Source organism: Plectropomus leopardus, chromosome 11, assembly GCF_008729295.1.
Source record: "Plectropomus leopardus isolate mb chromosome 11, YSFRI_Pleo_2.0, whole genome shotgun sequence".
Classification (NCBI taxonomy): Eukaryota; Metazoa; Chordata; class Actinopteri; order Perciformes; family Serranidae; genus Plectropomus; species Plectropomus leopardus.
In genome coordinates, this window is record NC_056473.1 from 18,665,923 (window position 1) to 18,687,269 (window position 21,347).

The following is a 21,347-nucleotide window of genomic DNA, read 5'->3' on the forward strand; positions in this document are numbered from 1 at the left end:
GAGAGAGGGGACGTGGGGCCTTTGACTGAGGCCTCTCAGGGCTTTGTACGTAATCTATAATATTTTACGATTTATTCTACAATTAGTTTGACTGTCGTTTCCTGTAACAACAGCAGAGGTCGCACTGACCCTCTGATGGTGGTCTGGTGTGAGGAAGAGGAGGGCCCTCTTTCTCCACATGAAATCATTAGAAATCTGTGAGACACACTGTTGTCTGATGACGCTTTCAAAATACTTCACGCGTTTCCCTCAGCGTTAAAACGGAGACAAAAGTCGGAAATATTCGTTGGTGAAAACGATGCAGGTGAAATTTGAAAGCGTGTTACTTAACATCTGAAGGGTTTTGTTTTTTTGTGCAACATTTTGCAGATAGTTCAGAAACTGCGTGATTTAAGAAGAAACACTTTTTTTTGTGTTAACTCTTCAGCTCGTATTTGCACACAGTGGAAGGAGACTTGTTGCTTCTTCTCTGCAGCTCCCTGCAGCTGCTGATCAGCCATTGTGGACGTCGGAAAAGGGCAAGGTCTAGTGTATGTGCCCGCTGGCTACAGTGTGTTAGCTGCATGCATGAAAGGATCTGCTGTATGAACACTTGAGTGAGCCATGAGGCTGCTGGCCCAGGACAAACCGGACTGCCTGCAACCGGGAATGGATTAGTATCATCTTGGTTTATGTTTTTCCGAGGGTTTGTAAATGCGTCTTTATTTGCGTAACATAGTTTGTGGCGATTTTTCTGATGCGCGAGATCCAAAAATGAGCAGATAGATCACTTGTTGCGGAGGTTTGTGATTAAATGTAAGAGGAGCAGAAGAGGAAAAACACCGACAGCACTTTGTTCTATATTCTGGAGGAGAAGGAGGTCATTTTCTGCCACTGTATCTTCCATGAAGATGGCATCCAAACAACCCCGGACTCAGACCATCATCACATTATCGTCCTTATTGTCCCTGATCGTCCTGTGCAGCTCAGCTACAGATGTCCCAGAGGAAGAAGGCTTCAGTGCTGAGGTACACTCATGTCTGTGGGTCAGGATACAAACCACATTTTAAATGTAGATGGTCACAATGTTACATTTTTTTAGGAATTTTCATTTTCATTGTTTAGGAATTTACATTTTTCATAATGTTGCCACAAAAGTTTCTGAGGAAATCCTGTATTCAATTTAATATAATATTACAGCTCTCCATGAGCAGGTTATAAGTTCAAATCCTCATGTTTGTTTTGGTAAAACACAAAAGCATCAAGTGAGCTGTTGCTCTGCAGGGATGTCATTTGACCTTTTGACCTTTTTCCTCCAAATAACAGCACATGTGGTACACACATGTAAGAGCAACATTATGTATCTGTATCTCTCAGTCTGGGAGGCACGATAATATTGGCGTCTCAAGAGTATCGGCAGATGTTGGCTTTGAAATTAGATATTGGAATTGGCCACCATGCTGATTTCTGCCTGTATGTATAGATAGATAGATAGCACATTGGATACTGGCAAACATCTAATATTGTGCATCCTTACTGTATCTGTCTGTGTAGTGTGATTGTATTACAAGGTAACACTCATCTGTTTGGTTGAAAACTTGGAAGATCATACTATGTGAAATTTAACAAATTCATGCTTAAGCATTTATTTGCATTAGACTTTTTTTTTAGCAGAATATAAACTCTGAATAAACTTTTTATAACACTGTCACGCAGTATTAAACAGATAAAAGGACATTTTGAGTTAATGTATATCTTATTTGTATCATCTCTTAAGCCCTCATAACGGGTATAAACTGATAATGAATGATTGGCAACATTGTAATACATTTGTAATCATGTAAAATGGGTTTTTTTGTATTTTTTTTCATTGTGAATACTCTCGTGAGAACTGAGCAAATTCTATTTTCTGATTATATTGACATTTTGAAAAAAGCTAGTCAGTCATTGTTTTGCAGATCACAAGTGGGTGTCAAGTCTTTCCACTCAAGTCGCCAGTCAAGTCCCAAGTCCTAAATTTTGAGTCGGGCTCAGGTGAAGGCATCAAGTATTTTCAGATCAAAGGCTCCAGGTCACGAGTCACTGGTGTTAAAGTCCAAGCAGAGTCCAAATCCCATTTGATTTTGTCGAGTCGAAAGTCATGAAATTTGTGATTCAGGTCCAAGTCGTGACTTGAGTCCACACCTCTGGTTGACCTTTAGTTAGTGACGTCACTATGAGTTTTGAACATGAATATTTGTACAATTGCATAAACAGATAATGCTTTATAACCAGTGTTGGGGAGTAACTCGTTACAGTAATTAAATTACAAAATAAATGTGACTGTAATCAGTTACAGTTCCTGAGAAAAAATATGTAATTCAATTACAGTCAGTAATCAAAATGTTGGTGGTTACAAAGGGGTTACATACAAAAGAAATCTTTTCAGTAAAAAATGTATATATTAACTCAACATATACACTAAAACTAGACTAAAACATTAATTCTGTTGCTTTATCTTTTTGCCATGCAGGAACTACTTCTTTTGGCATATTTTTGGACAACGTGGCTCAGCAAAGCTGAATTTGAGTGCAGTATATATGCAACATTTATGTAATTAAAGTAGTTACATAATTTATGACATTTTAACAAGCTATTAGTAATCTGTAACCTATTACATTTTAAAAGTAACCATACCAGCACTGGCTATATGTCATGTAGTAACTGTTTACTGATGGATTGCAGTTAAATATTGTTGATGAATGCATCATTTTATCTGCTTATAATTACCTTCTTTGATATATCATTTGTGATGCATTTAAAGGTGTCAGTATGTCACAGTCTAGATTTCAGCTATATCCTACAGATGTATTGCTTTTTCCTTAATGTTCCTCAGGCACACACGTGAATACGCGCACTCTAACATTATTTGGTTTGGGACTTGTGATGCCATGCAGAAACTGTCTCTAAGGGTTAGGGTTAGGGTTTTTCTCTGCCTCTGTGTGTGCACACACAATGTGTGTTTAGCCCCTGGCTTGTGCTCATCCTGTAAATGCATGAAAGTATGAGTCCCATGATCCAGCTGTGTTAGAGGGCCTGTGCTGTTGTTTTTTATCTCTGCTGTCGAGGCTTTTTAAAGGGCAGAACTAAAACCTTGACAGAATTTTTCCCCCCAGGAGCCATCGCTCTGTTCGCCTGGCAACGTGGCTCAACACGCTCAATTTCACTGTCAGCAAACATGAAACAAATAGGGGAAATTCAGCACTGTCAGCCTTTTACCACCATTTGCAGTACACACATGCAGAGTTTTATATTTATCTTGTGTGCTAAAGTAGTGACATACAGATTAGTTATTGTCTTTTTAGTTTTCCTTTTTCCAGTTCTCCTCTCCTCATCTTGGCTGTCAGTGAGGAGAAGGCTCAGGAATGAGAGAGCAGGAATGTCGTAATGTTATATGGAAGCCATCTGGTTTCTATCTCTGCTTTCTCTTTACTTTTAACTCCTGAGATGCTCTCCAAAGTCATTAGTCAGTGGATTAGCATGAGTTGTCATACACACAAACACCATGCTTCACACGCACAAAAACAGATATGTGTTAAGTCAACTTTCCCCAAGCTAGAGTAACTCTTCGCTTCTTTCTCGCAGGCATGGCTCCGTAAGTTTGGCTACCTGTCTCAGGCGAGCAGCCAGATGTCCACCATGCAGTCTGCTCAGATTCTGTCCAAAGCCATCGGCGACATGCAGCGCTTCTACGGCCTCGAGGTGACAGGAGAGATGGACCCTGCCACCGTTATGTAAGCTCTATATTTTTCTGTAGCAGTGGTTTTTATTCTGTAGGACATTTGTCTCAAAAATTTGCAGCATTACTCAACATTTGTGCGCAGTGACCACAAACTGAATCCAGAGATCTTGTGGGATGTAGGAATTTGTTTTACATTCTATTTGCATTTTTAAAAAATGTCACATTTTTATGCATTTTGTGTTATAGATGGAATGATGCATGGCCACAAATTTCAGGCCATCATCTGAAAACTCTGAGCAGCAAACCTCAACTCAACAACTAAACATCCTGAAGCTACTTATCTCAGAGCACTGGGTTTTTCCCATGACATAACATACTAATAACATAGTCACAGTAATGTTTTTGTATTACTAGGGGCTGCTGAAACAGTGCCAGCTCGTAATGACTTTTTATGCCCATAAGGTTTGGATTATACAGTAGTTCCCCTTTGCTTATATCACATCTTAACTAATGAGAGGCTATATAGTCAGGCTATAGTCAGGCTATTGTGTCATATCCTCACATTCAACTGGGACCTTGTATTAGACCTTTGTTCTCACTGTACAATGTGCGTGGCGTTTGTGGAAAAATGACAAGGTCTTTAAGGGAGAGTTTGAGAAAATAAGTCTTCTTGTTGAGAGTTAGGTGACTGATACCAATCTCACATCTATATGTTAAAGCTAAACAGCAGCAGCAGGTTCGACTTGCCTAACATAAAACTGTACACAGGGGGAAACAGCAGGCATGGCTCTGTGCAAAGGTGAGAAAATCAGCCAATACATAATAAATTAACACCTTATGTCTTGTTTGGGTAAGATGAACAAAACCTGAAGTGAAAAACAGCAAAGCTAGTTGTTTCCCAGGGGCAGCTTATCCATCAGTGGGCCCCTGGGCACAAATATGCAAAAGAACCCCCCCTTATAAAGGAGCAAGTGACACACACTTTATTGTCACATAGCCTATTTTTGTGTTGTTGTTTTGCATCTCTGTATAGTTGTAATGCATCTTTTTTGGGGGGGGTTGTATCTCTTTTAAGTCATTTTGTGTCTCTTTTTTGGTCATTTTGTGTCTTTTAGTGGTTGTTTTGCCCCATTTTGTAGTTAATATATGTCCCTTTTCAGTTCCTTTGCATCTCTCTCTGATCTTTGTGTGTTTCTTAGTGATCAATATGTGTTATTTAGGCCCATTCAGTAACCCCTCCTTACTGTTTCCTGTTGTTTCCAGTATTTGTGCTAAGCCAGGGGTGTCCAAACTTTTTTTTTTTTGAATGGGGGCCAGATTATATAATGTGAAAATACCTGGGGGCCAGCTGCTTCTCACATTAAATGGGTTATTAAAAAAAATCACACACAAATGAGACTAATGCAACTGTTTCATTGTTCCATGAAAAAGTTTTCAACTTTCCACCATTCCTGGAAGCGGCAGTCCTCACTGTTGACTCTACACCTCTTTGCTGTGGCCATGTCTTTGAGTCTTTTTATAAAAACACATCAATTCTGCCTGCACAGTCCCTACTCGATGCATGTCTACAAACTCTGTGAAAGTCCTGTCATTGTGAGGTGAAGGAAAAACAAGCAAACTGATATTGGTTGATTAACCTACTGTATATTGTGTGGCGGGCCAGATATAGTATATTTTGAAAGGCAAGCCAAGGGCCATTTAAATTGGTTCCAGGGCCACAATATGTCCCCGGGCCAGACTTTTGACATGCATGTGCTAAGCTAAGTTAACCTGCCTCTGACTGTTGTACAGTACAGATATGAGAGTTTTCAGAATCTTCTAATTTAACGCTCAACAAAAAAAACTAAGTCGATTAAAATGTCAATCTCCTCCTCAAACATGACAAATTATTTTTTTTCCTTATGGTTTAGTCCTTTTAACATTTTGTTTTTTTTAGGGATAATTCCTGAAAAGGGTATAAAATGCATTGGTAAGAACTGATTATTGTGCCATTTAAGTCCTGACTGAGAAAAAGGCTTTCCAGCTTTGTGAAGAGTTTGGACAAATGATTTGAAATTGCAAAATCTAAAGCAGAATAAAGGCTGAGTTTATGGCCATGAGAAAATTGTCATAATATTACCTGTACAAGCTGCATTTGTAGGACCACTTTTTGCAGCTAACAATGCATAAGCCGTGTGTGTGTGTGTGTGTGTGTGTGTGTGTGTGTGTGTGTGTGTGTGTGTGTGTGTGTAGGGCCATGCATCGGCCTCGCTGTGGCCTCCCAGACAGAAAAGCGGATGAGTTAGAAGACAGCACGAGGAAGAAACGCTACGCTCTCACTGGACAGCAGTGGGGCAAAGACCACATCACATTCAGGTTTTTAAGACTGACACGTAAAAATAAGACAACAACAAAACACAATGTTTAACATACTAACACTGATGTGCTTTTACTTCTGTCCCCAGTATAATGGACCAGCACATCCCCTCCTCGCTGGGCAAAGAGCGTACGTATGATGCCATCCGCAACGCCTTTGAGGCGTGGAGACGGGTCACGCCGCTCACCTTTGAGGAGTTACCTGCAGAAAACAACCTCAGCACCAACAGCAGCCAGGCAGAGCTGGCTGACATCCTGCTGTTGTTTGCGTCTGGTTTCCATGGTGATATGTCATTGTTTGATGGTGAGGGAGGGTCGCTGGCACACGCCTACTACCCCGGACCAGGGATAGGTGGGGATACACACTTTGATGCTGATGAACCGTGGACACTGGACAACCAAAACCCCGGAGGTGAGTGGGTTGATTCTTCATCTCCTTGTGGGAATTGAACACGTGACTTTCTTGTAACGGGATAATCTCTCTAACCATTAGCTGATTATCTGTGGTCTTTACTGGTCAATCGGGCTGCAGTCTGAAAGGTTCACTGGGTACACGTCAAAGACTAGGAATGAGATTTCTTTGCCAGCTCGCTGAGATGCCATACTAATAAAATCTAACCAGCTGATTAGCTCGTTAGAATATTTTTTCAGGTACATCACCTTGGAAGTGTTTTCATGATTTGCATAATGATGGAAGAGTTCATATTGTTTCTTTCAGAAATGTTTAAGTTATACAACAATGTGGACTGATGACATAATACCTCTTTGATTCATTTATGACAGTGATACTCAACTTACAGCATGTGGGCCAAATCTGGCCCCTGATAGGGTGCCGGGTGGCTTCCCAACCATTTTCTGATTTACAATAAAAATACAGTGATTTAAACTGGGAAGTTTTTTTGTACTTTTAGTATACATAAGGTGATAGAGTGCATAAAACAGCACAAAATAAAGCTTGTTTAACAAAAAAAAGTGCCAGTTGAGGATCTTCAGCACCCCCAACAGAGGTCCTAGCCAAGCTCTTAATGTCCTAAAATGCTAGAAATGCTAAAATCAGAGAAACGTCTTAAAATCTTAGAAACATCAATGGGGCTGCTGTGACTGGCCACTGGCCGCCTATCATTTTGCAAAAGTGGCCCCTAAGCAAAACAAGTTGAGTATCCCAGATTTGTGATCTTTACTGTGTGTCTAATCTAGTGAGTATCATTAGCTGGCATTGTGTGATCACTTGTAATTTTTGTTTGAAATAGGGATTACTCCTTTTTAAAAGACCTCTATTTGCAGTTTGCATGTACTCCAACTGACCTGTACTGTTAATACAAATTACAATGTAACATATTCTGTGAATGTATTATTATAGCTTTCATTTTGACAGATATATACACACAAGTGTTTACTACAAATATGTGTGCCTCTGCAGGTATAGATCTCTTCCTGGTTGCGGTCCATGAGCTCGGTCATGCTTTGGGTCTGGAGCACTCGGATAACCCCAGTGCCATAATGGCTCCTTTCTACCAGTGGATTCACACGCACAACTTCACGCTACATGAGGATGACATCAGAGGAATACAGTACATATATGGTGAGAGGCACACCCTTTACTGATAAATGTACTTGTGTACCTAAATGTACCTCTAGAACACGTTTACATGCTTTAATGTTAAAAAACAAATTATTTTCTTCTTACATGGAGCTTGTCTGGAGTATTGAGAACAGTCTGAAGCCTGAGGTTTTTGCTTAAAGGGATTACTTTCACATATGTTTACCTCATTATTTGAAACTTTAGCCATGTGTAATATGAACATCCGACACCGTAACATTATATAGCCTATGACGGAAAATACAGAGGAGTACAATAGGTCCACTTTCAGTTTAGACATGAACTTAACCCAGTGAGTCCTTTAATGGTAGCATTGTTCATGCTAACGCACCTGTTTGCTGCTCTGTAGTTAAGTCGATCTGTTCTTCAAGGCTGTGAAGTTCATTATTATCTACAATAAGTAAAATCTAAAATGTGTCCACAACTAAAATATTTTTGGCCTTACCAAGAAAAGTGAATTTTTATCATTATCTAGCCCTCGCAGGGACACACAGAACAAAACAGTGAACATTTTTTTAATGTTTTGGACTCAGACTCAGACTGCTGTGGCTCTAAAATCACAGTGAGGTTGACGTGCAGAATGTCAGCTGTAATTTGAGGTTATATCACACTCGCATCACATCTGAACATTTGTCAAAGGAGGCAAAGAAGCCCTTCACGCGCGCACACACACACAAACACACACACACACTACCAACCACACACATAAGCCATTGAAACATCACTCCAAACAGCATATCATGCATGCCGTTAAGATGCTCTCATGCTGTCCCTGCATGAATGGATGACATTATTATTAACTGACAGATGACATCTTTGTGTTTGTTCCTGTGTGTGTGTCCGTGTGTGTGTGTGTGTGTGTGTGTGTGTGTGTGTTTGCATGTTAGCCAGAGAAAGGGCCCATGTGTGTATTATAGTGTCCTGTATGTTCAGTATGTGTCGGTGTGTTTCTGCCGTTGCCCTGTTATAAGAGCTATAATTACAGGCCAAAACACTCATTTGTCTCTAAAACTGAATACATAGATTCATAACAGACATTATTTACACCGATTGACTGATTTATGATTTCTCTCAACAAAAATGTTTTTCACATGATTTATGTTTTCCTTTTTCTTTTTCTTTTGTCTCTTTAACTGTCCATTGTTTTGTCCTGGTCACACCTCTGGCATCACATAGAAGATAAAAAATACAGTTGAGCTTGGGAATGTTGTCTACATTTTAATTTACCCAGGAAACCCCCAGTCTTTCCATAACCACACAATTCTGGCCCACTGATACGCCTACGCTAGACGTCTGCACCAGAATAAACTAGAGCTTTGGCAAAATATATTCTGCTGCTGTAAATACTGTAAGGTAAATGTTTTGGCTGAAATTATACAGTAGTTCCCTTTATCAAACAGATCTAAATGACTATTCTAGAAAAAAAAGCTCTGATTGCATCTGAAAAAGGATCTGAAGAGTTTAAATAGAGACTAACAGCATAAACTTTGTTGGTAGAAATAAACATTTGAGTTCCTTTGTTGAAGTTTTTATACAAAAGGCCGATAGTTTTGCAGTTTTCTGCCTTTAAGGTCAAATTTCTTCGTCAGCTACTCATCTGTTGACTTACTTAACTATTCAGGTGAAAGACAGAATCTTGTAAGTGTCAAGAAATACCTATTACACTCCAATACTACTGTCAGTAGGGCTGCACAATATTTTTTATTTTATTTTATTTTTTTTCCTTTATCATCATTGTGATATCAACTTGCACAATAAACACATTGCAAAAGACTTTGATATTGTACTTTGAATATAACAGCAATGTTTTAAATATTATTTTGTCTGATATGTGCCATCCTCTTAAGTTTCTGGCCAATCAGAAAGAGCCTCTCATACAACATGAGGAAAGAGTGACAAGATGAATGCAGACAGAAGTGCGAATCCCTAAAAAATAGTCTCAGTTTGGCAATATTTTGGATACAGGAGAGACGATATTGCACAAGCACAGGTATTGTGCAAATCTGATTCAAGAACTGGGTACACTTTATTATGTTTATTTATCTCAACTTGAACCATTATTGCGATATTCAACAGCTTATTGCATATCGCATATTTTCCTTATATTATATATCATATATTATATCTAGCCGTAAGTCTGTGTTGTCATGTGTAGTATGAAGCATCTAACAAAAAGGGCAGATTTAAAATGATGTAAAGATCCCAAAACCAAAACTCTTATTCTCATTGTTTTTAATTAATGTATGAGTTTCCTTTAAACTTACTCTAAAAAAATATTTTTTTTTTTACATTAACAATGGATCAAAGGAAATCATCCTATCTGCAGTTCCCCCAGCTCTTCACAGCATTTTAGCTCCTTTCAGCACATTGTTTTGATTATTCCACCTACGGCGTTAATCCTTTGGTTCATCCTCATCTTTTCAGGCCATAGCAGGCAGCTGTTTTCAGCTGACAGGCTTTAACAACCCACTGCACACTACCTGCCTAGCACTAAAGAGCAGACATATGACTTTAGTAATGAGCTGGTTGAGACCAAAACAGAGCTAAAAGCTGTATCATAAACTGAACTGCCTGGTTATGTTCAGGGGCTTTAATTTTGGAAAGGCGGTTCCCTCCATGGACATAGTTCCACTCTGTACAGTTGTTAACTGTCATTTTTTGGCCTGTGATGAAAGTAGCCAACTAATAGGTCCTTCATCAGATAGAGAACATAACAAGGGTCAAAAATACATGATATTGTAAACTGAAGAGTCAATTGTGTGTGCGCAAGGAAAATAAGACACAGAATCAAACTGATTTGAGAATGCACACCAGAAACTGACTGCATAAACTGAGAAGAAAAACATAAGAAAGATTTAAGTTTACTTTAAGACACAAGAAAAAAGTCTTGTTACCGTCTGTAGATTAAACTGCAGGTTAAAATACTGCAAATGCTGAATTTCTTCATACACTGATAGCCGAGCCACAGGCCAGCATCAACCCTCATATATTCCTAACCAGTGTTTTTGTCTCAGGGTAACTCAATTCATCTTCAAGCCCATCAGCTGTCTGTAGACATTACATAACGCACTGTATCTGTGTGTTTTTTTCTCTTAGCAACCAGCCGGGATGATTTTTCCAAAGAGCAGCAGCGCAGTCGCAGTGAATCAAGTGGCCTTATAGTTGCTGCACATAATGGAAAATTAGGTTTGCTTTGTGTGAGGGAGAGATAGAGAGGACACGAGGTAAAGGGAGGAGAGTCTACAAGAGATGATTAATGTCTAATGCCACACAGACAGACTGGAGAAATTCATTTCAGATTGTTTTTTGCAGTTTCCGTACAAATATGAGAGGACAAACAAACCATCTTAACTGTGGAAGTTTCTCTTGTTCTCAGTCAGAGCTCTCCATCTTTTCATTCTCAGGTCCCCCTCTCCCCACAAAAGCTCCACCCACTTCTCCTCCCGCCTCTGACAACCAACCCAATGATGACTCCCGCACCTCCCCTTCTCCACCCGAAGATGAACCCACCACCACTTCTCCCACCGACCCCCTACCCGAATCACCCAACCCGACCGACAGCAGCCCACAACCTCCAGCCCGGCCGGAGCCGAGCACCAGCCCCACACCCCCTCCTGTCCTGCCCATCTCCACCACGCCCGGCTCCCAGCCTGAGCCGGAACCTGTCACCCCACACGTCAGAAAAGATGTCCCTCCTCCTCCACCACCTCCTCGGCCCCCTGCTCCTCCCCGACCTCCAAAGGTGCCAGACAACCAGATCCCAAATATCTGTGATGGGGACTTTGACACGGTGACAATGCTGAGGGGGGAGATGTTTGTTTTCAAGGTGAGAGTTACAGAATTATTGATCATATTTGTGCAGTGTTAAATTCAGGGTTTGCTCTCATTGGACAGCTATGAACTCTAATTTTCCACATTTTGTTGGTGCTTTTACAACCCCTGACCTCCATGAAAGCACATGGATAAATCTGTAAACTAACATGACCCGGCTTCGAGTCCAAACAGCATTCAACTCATGCAAGAGGAAATGAAGAATAAATCATTCCGATGAAAGACAACAAGATTAAAAATCATTATTTTGCTTGCTGATGCAGGGCCGCTGGTTCTGGCGTGTGCGGAGGAACCGGGTCCTGGATAACTACCCCATGCCAATATCTGTCTTCTGGATCGGCCTGCCCAGCGACATTGATGCAGCTTACGAGCGCCACGATGGCAAATTTGTCTTCTTTAAAGGTATGCCAAAGCTGTTTTACACCAATAAAACTAGTCACTTCCCTAACACAGTGCCCACATGCTGAGCAAACTGCGTGATGTGTTACGTCAAACCCCTCTTGGAAGACCATGCTGAGTTCTTTATTCTGGTTTAGCGCCTTGCTTAAGGGCACAGCAAACGGCTGGTTAGTTTCCGCAATGTTTCTCAGCTATTTTTCCCCCTGAGCGAAGCTGAAGCCAGCGTGGAGCTGTTAAAGAATGTGTTCATAAATACAAAATCTGCACTTTGATTTGAACCGGTCAGACTGAGGGGAAACAATGCAAACTCAGGATTTTTATTTTCCTCTTGCAATGTGATTTACGAGGATATGGTAGTAGTTCAACGCAGCTATAACTCTTAGTATCTGGCACACACACGCACAAATAAATATAAGACTGGAAGTTATGTGAAGAGAAAAATTATGATTCACTTTTTAAACATTGTGACCATATTGCTGCAGGTGGAGACCATTTAGAGTCTGTGTTTTTGCATGTGCGTGCAGCTCCATCCAGGAGTTTCTGTGTGTATTTGTGTGTGTTACTGAGTTCATTGGGTGTCTTGAATGACGCCTGTGCAGCGTGGAGGCTGTTGCTGGCCCAGTATGAGTGTCTCACTCCAGCTGAAAGGCCACATGAGAGAGGTGGAGGATTGCATCAGCCTCCTCTGCAGTGCTCCAGATGTGAACAGCTGCAGTGCTTTCACTTTTACAATGAGGCCGTGTGGTAATTTGTCACGCATTTTCAGGATTTTCTAAGCTTTTGATCATAGATTCTTTTTCATTTGCCGTTAAAGGTCCAGTGTAAAAATAAGACTAGTTTTGTTTCTGTTACGTTAAAATGAGCCGTTTACATCTACATACAGAGTGGTTCCTCTTCCACAGAGTCTATCATGTTGTTCTACAGTAACCCAGAACGGACAAATCAAATGCTGGCTCTAGACGTGGCCATTCTCGCTTTCATGTCCGCCACTCTGGTCGTCCTACATGCTTAGTTCTGGCACCTCACTGCTACATGCCCCTAAATCCTACACACTGGACCTTTTAAAGGTTTTTTGGGGGAGTTTTGCCGCAGCGTTGAAGGATAGAGTTTCTCACACGCTGCACAAAATGTAAAGCCGCTTAAGGCCGCTTATGGGTCATATTAACAAAACTGATGTGACTTGACCTACACATACTAATATTTATTGGCAGTTTATGTAAATGTGATTCCTGTTTTTTGTCACCATTCTTTCCCTTTATTTGTCACATTTTTTAGAGGTTTAACCTTTGAAACCTGGCCAAAATGGCCTGATTTCTTAAAAAAAAAAAAAAACATGTAATGAAAGCAAAAAGCAATGAGCATCTTAAGCGGAATGACCCAGGATTAGCAAAAGTACAAGAAAATTACCTGAAAATTAGCACCAATCAAACAAAAATGAACAGCAGGAAAGTAAAAAAAAAAGGGAAATAACCTGTAAAAATAATTTTAAATATGTAATTATGATTATGATTATGATTATTGTTATTTGTTATTATTGATGTTATTATTATTATTATTATTAGTAGTAGTAGTAGTAGTAGTAGTAGTAGTATTCTTTCAATACCTTTTTTAAAAATAAGTTTCTAAGTCTACTAATGTCATGCAGTTTGCCAGAAATGTCTTGCCAATTTCTTCATTTTTTTTCCCCATGTTTTGATTTCCCCAGAAATCAAACCAATTAGCTCTGTGTTCAAAGGTTTAAATACTTTTGAAAGGTGTCTAAATGCAGCACCGGAAAAGTGTCATTGATCCAAGTTTCAAATGGTAAGAGGAACTGCACAAGCTTATTTTGGGGATCTTATAGCGTCCTCTGCAAATAATACTGGGTAGACTATGCATCAAAACCTGCAGAAATGTTTTCACAGATTGATCCAAAATAATGTTGTGGACATAACATCATGTCAAAATGTTAAAAACAAAATATTTAAAGCATTTTAAAGTGGTTTGTACCAATTAGTCGAAACCCCTGTGCACAAACTTAGCTATTATAGCTTGTTGTAATTCAGCAGTGCTCTGGCAGTGGAGGTGGAAAGTGGCTAAAAAGTGTGTCCAAAGGTTAAGTTTAGAGGAAAAATTGGCTCCCACATGATGAAATCTTGGAAAATAAGTGTTATGCCCACCATTTCTACCTTGCTTGTCCTTTCTACTTTTCTTCTGGAGTGAGTAAACCCCATGACATATCCCACATGTTCTGGCCAACACTTTCTCTCCACATGCCACTGCTTTTTCTCCCTGATTTTCTTCTCTCCCTCATTAACTTGCTTATTTAGGCCAGTATCCAGTGGTGGACAGTAATGAAGTACGTTTACTTAAGTACTGTACATAAGTACAGTTTTTAAGTATGTGTACTTTGCTTGATTATCTGAAAAAAGACTCCACTACATTTGAAAACTTGTTTTGTCTCTGCAGATGATAGATATTGGGTGTTCAGGGAGGCTGATGTGCTGCCAGGATATCCGCAGCCTTTACACGAGTATGGACGAGGAGTTCCTGCACACAAGATTGACACAGCAATCTGGTGGGAGCCCAGTGGATACACATACTTCTTCAGTGGAGACAGGTACGGTATACCACAGACACAAACAAAGATACATGCAACATGATTTTAACACATTTAAAAAATAATGTTTGACTTTTTATATCTAAAATGGGCATTGCACGCCATATCAGTCTTTATATGTCTTATCGTCTTTTTGCAGATACTGGAGATACAATGAGGAGACCCGGACTGCAGACCGCGACTACCCCAAGCCGATCAGCAGATGGGGCAGGATCCCTCCTTCACCCAAAGGAGCCTTCCTCAGTGATGACGGAGGTAAATAATAACTTTGGATAAAGTAAATTTATTCGGAGGGACGAAATCGCCTCTGTTCTACGAGAATCTAAACAGACACCAAAATCTGTATTCCAGGCGTACTCAACTTCGTTTGCTTAGGCAAAGAAAGTTGGGGGCCAGTCGAAGCAGCTGCATACATGTGTCTAAGATTTTAGGACTTTTCAAGGATTGTAGGACATTTGTCTCATTTTAGGACATTTCTAAGATTATAGGAAGTTTTTAGGATTTAAGGACATTTCTCAGATTTGAGGATGTTTCTAGGACTTCAAGGACATTGGGGCTTAGCCAGGACCTCTTTTTGGGGTTGCTGGGGATCCTCCACTGAAACTTTTTTGATAAACAAGCTCTATTTTGATGCTGTTTTATGCACTCTGGCATCCTATGTATAAATCAAAAGTACAAAAACAATTCCCAGTGTGAATCACTTTATTTATATTGTGAATTAGAACATGGTTAGGGGGCCTCCTGGCACCCTATCGTGGGCCAGGTTTGGCTTGCGGGCTGTATGTTGTTTCACTGCTGTACTGTGTTGAAAGCATGGGAACAGCATGAGTGAGGAGAGATGGAGGGAGAGAAAGAATGAAAGGTTAGAGGGGTGAAATTGGGTGTGTGAGAGACAGAGAGGGAAAAAATTACATTTGAGACCAGTTAGGCTGGAGCAAGTAGAGCAGAGAGAAGGGTGAGGGGATGAGAGGGAAGGGAGGAATGAGAGCTCTGGTTTGAGGGTTGGCCCGTCCTTCCTTTAGAAATTAGATTTGTGGCAGAGCTGCTCTAAAGGCACTCAGTAACAGTCAGATCTAATCTCCACCCAAACTGCTCTAATGTCTCTGCACAATCCTGATTTGACCTGCAGAGCTGCATTTACGCCCAGAAATACTCTGCAGGAGTTTTTGCATCCTGCCGAATCTTAGTGCATGTACGCAACACACCGATTTGTTTAATGATTTCTTGTTGTTTTATATTTACACATTTTATGCAGTCTAGTATTGGACTTATCAGCCCCGGCTCTGCAGAGTTCCATGTGGTGCAAAAATGTGGGAATGTTGGGGCGAGTGCAAACGCTTAGCTGGTCTCTGAAGAAACATTCCTGAGTCTGCTTCTTGTTTGCACAAATGCTGAACTTAGATTTAACTTGTTGAGACAAATAGTACAGTAAATGAGATAGTCTTTACAAATGAAGTGACAAGTTGAAGAATTAGTGCAAATCTGTCACATTTTGGGCTTGGTACAAACTTCGCCTCCATTAATATCTGCCTCAGTCCTTTAATTTCCTTCACTTCAAACACAGTTGATCACACGGTGAACTGAAGGAATTATTAAATGAGCTGAAAGGCAGCACGGCCTTTTTCAGTGTTTAGGCATTTAGCCTAACACTACTTAGAGTTACATGAAAAGATTGATATGACTCTCCTGTTTTTACAGTAAATATGAACCAACAGCCAGGGTCAGTTAGCTTAGCCTAGCATACGGACTGGAAAAAGGTAGGGATGTAACAAAACCGCAATCTGAATTGATATATTGATTTACTGATGAACAATCTAATATCATCTAGGCAAAGTGAAAACATACAGTAGATGAGTATTATTGTCTTTAAAGGGCCAGTGTAGGATTTAGTTGCATCTACCCCGTGTGCTAAGAGTGTGGGAGAACAACAGTGGCCAACACAAAACCATGATTGGTCCTGTCTAGAGCCCAGGTTTAGTTTGTCTATTCTGGGCTGCTGTTGAAACAACATGATGGACTCGCTGCTCGACCTGCTCTTTAGAGTTAACCAGCTAAAAAAAAAACCTCAACTATTCTTAATTTCAGGTGATTATAAACTAATAGAAACATAGTTGTGAATATCATGGACCATTACTGCCAATAAATGCACCTAAATCCTACAAACGGGATCTTTAAGCTACGCCTTTATTTTAAATTCCCAATGCAAGCCTGTGTCACCATTTCTGTCCAAGCACACCTCCATCCTAATCATTCAAACAGCTGCAACTACTAGGACAAGTGAAGTGTCCTCATTGTCCTGCTGTGCACATCAGAACTAATGCCGTAAAGCCTTTGTGTTGTTTTAAGCAGCTCCAGTTTTCACTACATGCTATACCTCTAATATCCCACCTGTTGACCTACCTCTGTGTAGTTGTCATTGTCACTCCCCACCTTCAGCTGTGCTGAGTATAATATTTCCTTGTGGCCAGTATGAAGATATTCTACAGTAAATTCACACACTAATCGACTGCACGTAATCTCATTTATTTCCCTCTCCTGCAGCTTACACCTATTTCTACAAAGGCACCAACTACTGGAGGTTTGACAACCACAAGACAGAAGCAGATAAAGGCTACCCTCGCTCCATCCTGAGGGATTTCATGGGCTGCATGGGCGCCCCTCACCCTAAACCCGACACAGACACTGAGCAGGAACCAAAAAACAAACCAAACAACCCTTCAGACCGAGGCAGAGATGAGCACAAAGAGCCGGACAGGGGCCAAGACAAAGACACCAGCCCAGAGGAAGACCAAACCTCTAAGCCTGACAGCGCAGAGGACGAGGACAAAGAGGTGAACGTGGTGGTGACGGTGGCTGACAACGATTCAAAGGTCATGACCCTGGTCATGGTGATTGTTCCTTTGGTCCTCATCCTGTGCATCCTAATCCTAATCTACGCTATCCTCAGGACTCTGCAGAACAAAGAGACACCGAGGGCTTTGGTGCACTGCAAACGTTCGTTGCAGGACTGGGTGTGAGGCACAGACTTAGAGGAGATAGAGCAGGTATTCATCATTTGTCTGGACAGTATTTGGCGTCAAAATTTGTACTTATGGAGCTGTGGAAAGAAGCTTTTACGCAGTGCGTAAGTCTAAGAAAGCCGAGGATGAGTCAAAATTTTGGGCCCTGTTCATTGTGAGAACTTTTATTGCTCATGTGAAATAATGCAAAAGTGGTAAAGTCTGTGCCTGTGGAGCTACAATGTACTTTTTCCTCAACTGGCCTATAAGTTTTTCTCCTTTGCCTCCCTTTGTGCCTTCAAAATGTCTGAAAAATACCTCTATTTTTTTAGAAAATCCCATTACAGCATAAAAAGATGTGTCAGCCACCAACTGTGTACTATAGAAATCACTTGACACGCTAAGAATGTCCATTTCTATCAATTCTAATTGTACAGAGGAGGGACTGATGATTTATTTGTAGTATAAATGCAAAGTCGATAATGCACATACATTATACATTAGCACACACACTGTACATAAACACAAACATGAGTGCTTGGAGCTTTGAAAACAACTTATACAAAAACATTCATTATTACGAATAAGTCTTCCATATGCTTGACTACGGTGCCTCGACCAGTCTCAACGTTTCCTTTGTTTAGAATTTGCACTTTTGATTCTGTTTGTTGTCGTCTTTGTTTTGCTGAGGTTGCTAAACTTCAGATATGTGTGTGTTCATGTTTATTAAACACACACACTAGCAGAAGGAGCTCGTCCTCCAACCAGCACAGGAATGTCAGACAGCTGTGTGCGTCCATCTCCCACTGAGCCCATTATGTCTGCCCTGCCTCTCAGACACACACACACACACACACACACACACACACACACACACACACACACACACACACACACACACACACACACACACACACACACACATACACACATGCACCAACATCACATGATCTCCCAAAAACCCCTTACTGCACTCAATGTGTGCATGCATGTCCACACATACACACACACCAATACATAAAGACCACATAGCGAAACAAAGGCACATAGAGTTTTTGCACAGACACAAGGGCTCCAGCCTCCCCTCCTCCCACCACAGCAACCATAACAGTTCAGACTACACCACTAAAAACACACTCCCAGCGGACACATATTGATATACGACTGGTGCCAGGGCTTGGATGAAATGCAAGAAAGGGGGGATTTATTCACACTTCACGAGAAGAAAGTGTTGCCGTATTTCTACAAACTCTGTCCCTCTGAGATCAACCTGTGAAGAGTAAAACCATAGCAGTGGTATCCGTTTTTTCTCTATCTCCTCTTCTTTTTTTGTGCTAAAGCTAAATAGAGTTGAAGCTAATTAACTGCACAAGGGAGAAGCCTGCAGGCTAGAGAGGAATGGGCCGGGTCTGGTTTCCATTAAGCCCACATGCTGCTGATTTAGTGGTGTCAGGCATGAGGAGGGGGGAAGAGGGGAGTTGGGGAAAATGTAAAAAGAAGGAGGTATAAAAAATAGTGGTGGGGAGTAAGAGGGAAATGAGAGAGAATGAGATGACGAGGAAACAAATGAAACTGGGGGAGGCACAGATTGAGGAGGGGAGAGGGAGAGCTCTGCCAGTATTTCCTTTCCAGTTTTCTCTGGGAAAGGAGGAGCGAGGGAAAGAGGGAGGAAGGATCTTGGGGAGGGGCAGCGCTGGCGTTGCGCCTCCTGACCTAGATTGGGACATTAAAGTCCACTCCTCCTTTTCAAGTCTTGTTGTTTTTGCTCCACTTGTTGTCATGATCCGAAGATGACTTCCTCTGCGACCTCCTCCCTTTCTTATCTATCTGTCTCCACTCTTTCTTTTGTTTTCCATATTGATTCTTTTTTTCCCTCTCTTTTTTTTGTTTCTTTTCTTACCCCTCATCTGCGCTCCCAGATGTATTAATTTCCTTCTCCACTCTTCTGGAAAGTGAGCTCAAGCATTTAAAAAGTACTAAATGCACAGAAACATCTGCAGAAAGTGTCCGTTGAGTCTCCCACTATCCATCTGTCTCTGTGTAAAGCCACTATTTACATGCTACAATCATTAACCTTCGCTTCACGCTTGTGCCTATATTTTGTTTTCAATGTGCCTTTTTCTGTGAATATTTGGGGGGCTTTTTTTTCTATAAATAGCATGAGGGAAGATTTTTGAAAATGTCTTTCTTCTTTTTTTACTCTACTTATTCTCATTTGTAGTTTTGTAAATTTTGTTTCTGTGCAGGTTTTCCCTGAGCAGCAGTAGATTATTACAAAGATGTTGTTGATGCATGCAGGGCATGTTCTGTAAGGCCTGTGCACTCATGTGTAGAGAACGTTAAATATTTCACAATAAAACTCACAGGTAAAAGCAATACGCATCTCCTGCAGTTTTTGGCTTCATGTTATTGTAACTACATACTTTTAACCTGCTGTGCAAATATCAAGTTCAAGGAGTCAGTTCTACTTTTGGCCACAAGAGGGGATCGTTGCCTCTAAAGTGTTGAAAACCAGAACTTGTTTTAACACTTTCAGGACAATATACACACCATAATGATAAACTAAAAAAAAAAAAGAAAAAAGTAAAGTACACATACTCAACCACTCTAAACTGGTGCAATTTGGACATAATTGTACTTCAGTGATTTCTATGTAATCCTTTATTTTAATACTTTTTAATTCAGCTCATATATTTGTTATAGAGAAATACTCTTTGTGTTTTTATTCTGCGACATATATCTACAGCTGGAGTTACTTTGCAGATTAAAGAAATATTTAACCCCACAATAATCATTTGCACATCAATTACTCACCCCAGGTTACGCTGAATTCCTGAAATGACTTTGATTTACCCACATGCCTCCACAGTTAACAAAGAGGCGAACAACAGAAAAAAAATCTTGATGAATTAAAGTTATAGAAGACCACATATAACAACAGCAAAACTATATCAAAACATCTATTTGCAAACTCTCACACAACTCAGGCAATATTATGTTAAATTCAATTTATCCAGTGTCATGCTCAATACTTCCCAAACACATGTTTTAAGATTTTGCCTTTACTCGACAAGACAGCATTAGCGTGAAAGAGAGAGAGAGAAGGGATAACAAACAGCAAACCTTACTATATAAAACACTTTTGTATTAATAGTCTGCATTAATCTGTATTAGTAAGATTTTAGAAAAAAATGCATGTGTTTAAGAAGTACTGAGCATGCAACTAAAAAAAAAAGTAAATCTGGATAATACTGCATGAGTTGTGTGAGTTTGTAAATGAATGTTTAGATATCATTTTGCTGTCATTAAATGCTGACCCCGTTTACTTAAATTCATAAAAAAATGTCTACCTTTTGAATTATGCAATTAAAACAAAGTCTTCTTCACTAAATCAACATAACACAGGGTAAGTAATCCATGTACATATGGTCATGGGGGGGTATTTAAGATTTTTCATCTGTGAAATATGATGCATGTTTATAGATTACGATATCAAACAGTTTATCATTATAAGTGATTTAAATATCAGTTATGTAACAATATAAGTCTCTCAAAGTTGACAAATTTGTATGATGAGAATTTTAATTTGCTTTGAGATCAACTTTGAGATTAACTTTTACATATAATGGAGTACATTGTGGTATTTCTACTTTCCTTGAGTAAACAAACCAACAATAAACAGATGCGATGTGTGTTTGTGTGTGTGTGTGTGTGCATAAGACAGGGAGAGAGAGAGAGCACCTCCCTGCACTCTTTATGTCAGAGGTAATCAGGATTAGCTTCCATCACAGATCATCCACTACAGCATTACCTCTGCATCTGCTTTCTCTTTCATCTACTCTCTGTTTTTCTTTCTGTTTTTCA

At 40.2% G+C, this 21,347-nt stretch overlaps 1 protein-coding gene across 1 annotated transcript; it reads left to right on the top strand.

Annotated features, from left to right (window-relative positions):
- The first annotated feature begins 238 nt into the window (after positions 1-238).
- On the top strand, positions 239-19,235 carry mmp15a (matrix metallopeptidase 15a). The gene is made up of 10 exons (XM_042496403.1): positions 239-1,007; positions 3,604-3,752; positions 5,933-6,055; positions 6,145-6,467; positions 7,476-7,637; positions 11,060-11,481; positions 11,750-11,888; positions 14,334-14,484; positions 14,624-14,739; positions 17,026-19,235. Exons 1-10 carry the CDS (start codon positions 885-887, stop codon positions 17,499-17,501), a joined length of 2,184 nt encoding a protein of 727 aa, XP_042352337.1. The 5' UTR covers positions 239-884; the 3' UTR covers positions 17,502-19,235.
- The last annotated feature ends 2,112 nt before the right edge of the window (positions 19,236-21,347 follow it).